Consider the following 5,809-nt stretch of genomic DNA (forward strand, 5'->3'; position numbering starts at 1 on the left):
AAAGGATTAAGTAATTAAATCGCGAACTACGTAAATATAATCCGTTTTCAAGGTCTAATCATGATCAAAAGAAACCGATCGAGTGATCGTATAATAATAAGTCTAAATCAGATTCTAAATGTCAAAGAATAAATGCATTTTGGCTTCAACAATTTTTAAGTCATGCAATGGAATGAAATACTAATACAACAAATATGTGAAAATCAAACAAGTTTAACCGAGTTAAATCTCAATTGTACCCCTGAAATTTAGCCCGATGCTCAGAATGACCCCCACAATTTTGTTGGCCTCAATTAGAACCCCCAAATTTGCAATTGTGGCTCCAACTTGCCCCTGCGATCATCTCCGTCACTAGAATGCTGATTTGATGCAATTGCATGACACAGTGGACACTACTTAAACGACGGCGCATTGGTTTCACGCCTAAACCCTTTGGAAACCACGTCGTTTCAGTTTTTTTGAGTTAAAACTCTCTTTCTTTCCACTACGACGATTATAAGTTGCCAAACATCAAGAAAACCCTTACACTACGTGGTTTCTAAAGGGTTTGCACACGAAACCAATGCGTCGTTGTTTAAGTAGTGTCTACCATGTCATGCAATTGCGCTAGATCAGCATTCCGGTGACGGAGATGATCGCAGGGGCAAGTTGAAGCCACAATTGTAAATTTGGGGGTTCTAATTGGAGCCAACGAAATTATGGGGGTCATTCTGAGTATCAGGCCAAATTTCAGGGGTCAAATTGAGATTTAACTCAAGTTTAACCCTATGAAAATTATAGCCTTCTACTTCCAATGCCATAGCTTAACTCAAAGTTAAGAGCTTAGATGCAAGTTCTAATAAGCAAAAGGAAAATATCAAATGAAACTCCATTGACAGATAGATTTACTCCCCTTTTCGTTTTAGAATGAAAAATCATTCATAGACTTAGGCTCTCACCAGCAACCTCCAAAACCCATGATCCAAATGGGACAATTGCTATCTTTCACTATTTATTGCAAATAAACCCTAAAACAGGATTGTAACTCTCTAATTGATTTATCCTTCAGCTCAACAACAACTAACTAGGTCAAAATCACTACTCAGACAAATTTCATTACCCTAAAACTACTTCTAAGTTCTAACCTAATTTTAACAAAATTAAAGTCACAAAGAATCAAATTTGCAAAAATAGAACCAAGCACACACTAAATAGCTCCTCAAAATGATCTTTTCCCTAAATCACACAAACAAACAAATAATCAAATAAACACATTTATAAAAGATTCGAGCTTTACAACGCAACAATGGTTTGAAGGATCTGAATTATGTATAAAATAAGAATAAAGGGAAGTCACCTCTGTTTCTAAGGAACCAAGGAACGGAGAAAACGGCAGTGATGAGAACTATGCCAACGAAGACATGTTTTGGAGAACCGCTATATAGATAGTGATCCAATTTTGCCCTAAATCCACCACTTCCTACCTTCGCTTTTGTTTCGCTCTTCATTTTCTTATTCTTCTTCTCACTTCAGAGCCTTGAATAAAAGGAAGAGGGTGATTGTTCAATATTTCAGCATGTCATCTTTTTTTAGTGTAATTCAATAAATTCATTTTCGTTTTAACGTATTAATTAAAAATATTAAAAAACTAAAGAAGTATTATAAAGTTTTTTGTTTAATTGCAAAAAATTTCACTACTTTCTAAGTGAGTAAAACATAGACTAATTAAATTAGTAGTTAGGTCATTAGTCCGCTTAAATAAGTGTTAAAAATTCGAATTTTATTTTATGTATGCATTAATTTATTGGCCAATAATAAATTTTTAAATAATGCTCAATTTCGCGATAAATTAATAATAAACCTAAAAATATCGTAGAAACTAAAAAAGTTAGCTGCCACCTTCAAAAATATATGCAACAGATTTATATTAGCAAGCTATGCTTTTTTTTTTAATAAGAGAGCACAACACAATAAAGTGGAGCAACAAATAGGCCAACAATTCAACAAGAATAAGAAAATAAAGATAAAAATCTCCTTAATGTCATCTCCGGCATTGCCATCAACAACAGAAAGGATCTAGACTACTTCATTCTCTATAACTGTTTAAAGATTTCTGAAATACCACCTCTGCAGTTGCCTCCTTGTTATTAAAGATTTGTCCGTTTCTCTCGAGCAAAACGTTCCAAATAACCGAGAAAAAGCAAATGAGCAACTTGTTGCGCTCTACCTTCCTGTTAGCAGCACCTGTCAAACCCTCAAAATGTTCTTTCAGTGAGCCCGGGACAGTCCACGATCTCCCAAATTCAGTTAGCCATTGACACCACACTTGCCAAGTAAACTCACACCCCAAGAATAAATGGTGAATATGTTCAACTTCTTTGTTACATAGGACGCATATGTTATCACCTTGGCTAATAATTCCCAATCTAAGGAGTCTTTCTTTAGTATTTACTCTTCCTATCAGAGTAAACCAAGTAAATAACTCTACTCGTGGCGGCACCAAACCTTTCCATAGTGTTCTTGTGAAACTGTAGCTGGTTATATCCTCTGGAAGGGATTCTGACTGTACTACCTGCACAAAAGAGTTAGTTGAAAATATACCTTCCTTGTAAAACTTTCAAAAAATTCTGTCCGACTTATCATGTGTTAGCTTTATGGGCCTTAAGGTCTCATGCAACATATCCACTAATTCCAACTCCCATTGGTATAAAGTTCGCCTCCTGCTATTCTTAATTAGCTTTATTAATAATAAAAAAATAGTTATGATGACTCGCTAAAAAAGTTTTATTTGGTAGACAATTTTGTGATATGCTAAAATATGAGTTTTGGAGGTAATTTTTTAAGAAAATAATAATGTTACTCCTATTTGATAATAGCATTTTTATTTTTTAAAATATGATATTTGAAGAAATCACCAAAAAACGAATGCTAAATGAACTTTGAGAAAAGGACAAATAGGTTCCTGACCTTTTGTCTCGCGGACATTTTTGTCTCTAACCATTGAAAAATACTTTTAAGTCCCTCACCTTCACAAAATTTGGACGTATCAGTCCCTCCGTCTAAATGCCTCCGTCAGGGACTAATCCGTCCAAATGCTTCCGTCAGGGACTGATCCGTCCAAGTTTTGTGAAGGTCAGGGACTTAAAAATATTTTTCAATGGTCAGGGACAAAAATATCCGCGGGATAAAAGATCAGGGACCTATTTGTCTTTTTCTAACTTTTTCGTATAGTATGTGAGATTTTGTCCAAATTTGGGCTTAAATGTTTTTTGTTTAATTTGGGCCTCAATCTGATTTGGCACTTTTTGTGCTCTCATTGGACCACCCTTCATCAGGGCTCTCTCAAAAGATAGTGTAGACATCTAGTGATGACTTGAGATGCCTTGGGCCTCTTACTATTTGACCACAACAGAAAAAAATTACTATAACTATTGATTCACTAAATAAAATGTTAATAAAAAAAAATTGAATTGTCCAAAAACTCCAAAGTGAACAAATATGAAAACTTTTTATGACTAATGAACAAAAATACCTTTAAATGTTCATAACTTTATATAATTGATTCAAAAAATTAATATTTTTATCCTCCGTAACTATATTTCGTCTTGTATATGCATCAATTCATTAATTAGTTATAAACTCTTAAATAAAGCTCAAATTCACGGCGAATCAGCTCTTAAACTTTTGAGCTAGAAGATACTGCAAGAAAAAAAAAATTGATGGCAAAATTAATTTTACTCCACAAAAACAAAGAATTAAGGGGAGAGGGAAAAAGTTATGTTTAAACTTAGAAGGTGGGTCAGTGTCAAGCACATTATGAATTATGATACAGCAAATGCACCACTGTCTACATAATAAGTGTCCAACTTTCTTGGACCCTACCACAATTATTACTCCATATTTCTATCTATCTAGTGACTATTCATCTTCAATCTTCTTCAACTCCTTCTTCTCTTCTTCCAGTGATTATGAAGATGAAGATGCCCCATTATTACTACTCATTGTGTGCAATGTTGCTTCTTGTGATTTCAGGCACCACTGTGGTTACAGCCACAGACCACATTGTTGGTGCAAACCGTGGCTGGAACCCTGGCATGAACTACACTCTTTGGGCCAATAACCACACTTTCTATGTTGGTGACCTCATTTGTTAGTATACTCATTTCTCTCCTCCTTCTTAGTTACCCTTCTCTTTCCCATTTCTGAATTCTATCTTTCTTGTAAATGTGACTATTGTTATTGCCATAGATCTATATATCATAGATCTAAAACATTCTATTTTGGTCTATGGTTTGTTTTGTTTTGTTCAAGGAATGAAAATGATGTATTAAATTACACATTAAAATAGGTTAAATTACGCAGTTGGTCCTACACTTTCAGTGAAATTGCAAATTGGTCCCTATACTTTAAAAGTTTGTAATTGGATCCCTAAAAATAATTAAAATTTGTAATTTAGTTCCCGTCGTTCAAAAATTGTTTGATTTAACAGAATATTCTCAGTGTATTCTCTATTTTAACAGAATATTTTCAGCATATTCTGAGAATATTATGTTAAATCAACATTTTTTGACCAACGGGGACTAAATTGCAAATTTTAATTCTCTTTAGGAATCTAATTACAAACTTTTAAAGTGTAGGGACTAATTTACAATTTTACTGAAAATATAGGGACAAATACATATATTTATAGACAAATACATAGTAGCTTATTTTAAGTTACACATGACATGTTTTTTTTATCTACATTACTAGTTTTAGTGTTTATGGTTTAATAGATAATTCTCAATCAAATTTTACATTTTCTTCTTACTTTTATTAGAATAGTATTATCCACCATTAGTTTATTTTTTCATTTTTTTAATGAATTAGACTTTTGAGTTTCATAATTTGGATTGTGTTGTTAACAGCATTTAGGTACCAGAAGACACAGTACAATGTGTTTGAAGTGAACCAAACTGGCTATGATAACTGCACTACAGATAGTGCTGTTGGGAATTGGAGCAGTGGCAAGGATTTCATACCCTTAAATAAGGCCAAGAGATACTACTTTATTTGTGGCAATGGACAATGTTTCAATGGGATGAAGGTCTCTGTTCTTGTTCATCCTCTTCCGCCTCCTCCTTCGGCCGCTGTGGCCGCCGAACATTCGACAAAGTCAGCTTCTCCTCCTCCTGTGCTCTTGGATTGGGGACTCTACTCTTTAATAGTGTCTATTGTTTTACACTTTTATTTCGGTTTAGATTGGATTGGATTTAGTTAATTAATTTGTCAAGCATAAACATTATTGTTAGTTCGGTTTGTCCTTAATTTCCTATCAAATCAGAACTTTATGATGTTGTAATTACAATGATATTCACTCAATGGATATCATGACTTTTGTTAGTTTGAGAAATTATTTATTCTCCATTTATATGAAGTAAGAGTTGATTAGTTTTTAGGATTTTAAGACATTAATTATATATACTTTTTAATTTCATTTAGTTTCTTTTTTACAGTATTTCTTAATTCGGACGAAAGACTAATCTCTCGCAAATCTAAACTCCATTTAATCTTGCAATTGTGAGCTCATATAATACAATTTTTTTTTTAATTTTTTTTGTTCTACTTAAACCTTTGATTTCAATTGGTTAACCTTTTTAACTTTTCCAATGCTATATAACTGTTTGTCTTGACTAATGACTATTGCTTAGTTATATAGGTCAATTCAATTCAATTGAACTAGTGTAGAAATTCAAAATATTTCTAATTTGGTGTAGAATATATATTGTGATAAAAATGACCCATTTTATCAATATATATATTTGGTAAAAAAAAAATATATATAGTTGAC

The 5,809-nt window shown here is 32.9% G+C and overlaps 1 protein-coding gene across 1 annotated transcript; it reads left to right on the top strand.

Annotated features, from left to right (window-relative positions):
• LOC107616663 (lamin-like protein) lies at positions 3,803 to 5,391 on the top strand. Its single transcript, XM_016318617.2, has 2 exons — positions 3,803 to 4,128; positions 4,887 to 5,391. Exons 1-2 carry the CDS (start codon positions 3,948 to 3,950, stop codon positions 5,237 to 5,239), a joined length of 534 nt encoding a protein of 177 aa, XP_016174103.1. The 5' UTR covers positions 3,803 to 3,947; the 3' UTR covers positions 5,240 to 5,391.

Source organism: Arachis ipaensis, chromosome B09, assembly GCF_000816755.2.
Source record: "Arachis ipaensis cultivar K30076 chromosome B09, Araip1.1, whole genome shotgun sequence".
NCBI classification, from domain to species: Eukaryota; Viridiplantae; Streptophyta; class Magnoliopsida; order Fabales; family Fabaceae; genus Arachis; species Arachis ipaensis.

Excerpts from the sequence above, each read along its gene's own strand:
- LOC107616663 (XM_016318617.2), top strand. The coding sequence starts at position 3,948 with ATGAAGATGAAGATGCCCCATTATTACTACTCATTGTGTGCAATGTTG. Across the intron at positions 4,129-4,886 it reads CTATGTTGGTGACCTCATTT|CATTTAGGTACCAGAAGACA; the intron begins GTTAGTATACTC and ends TGTTGTTAACAG.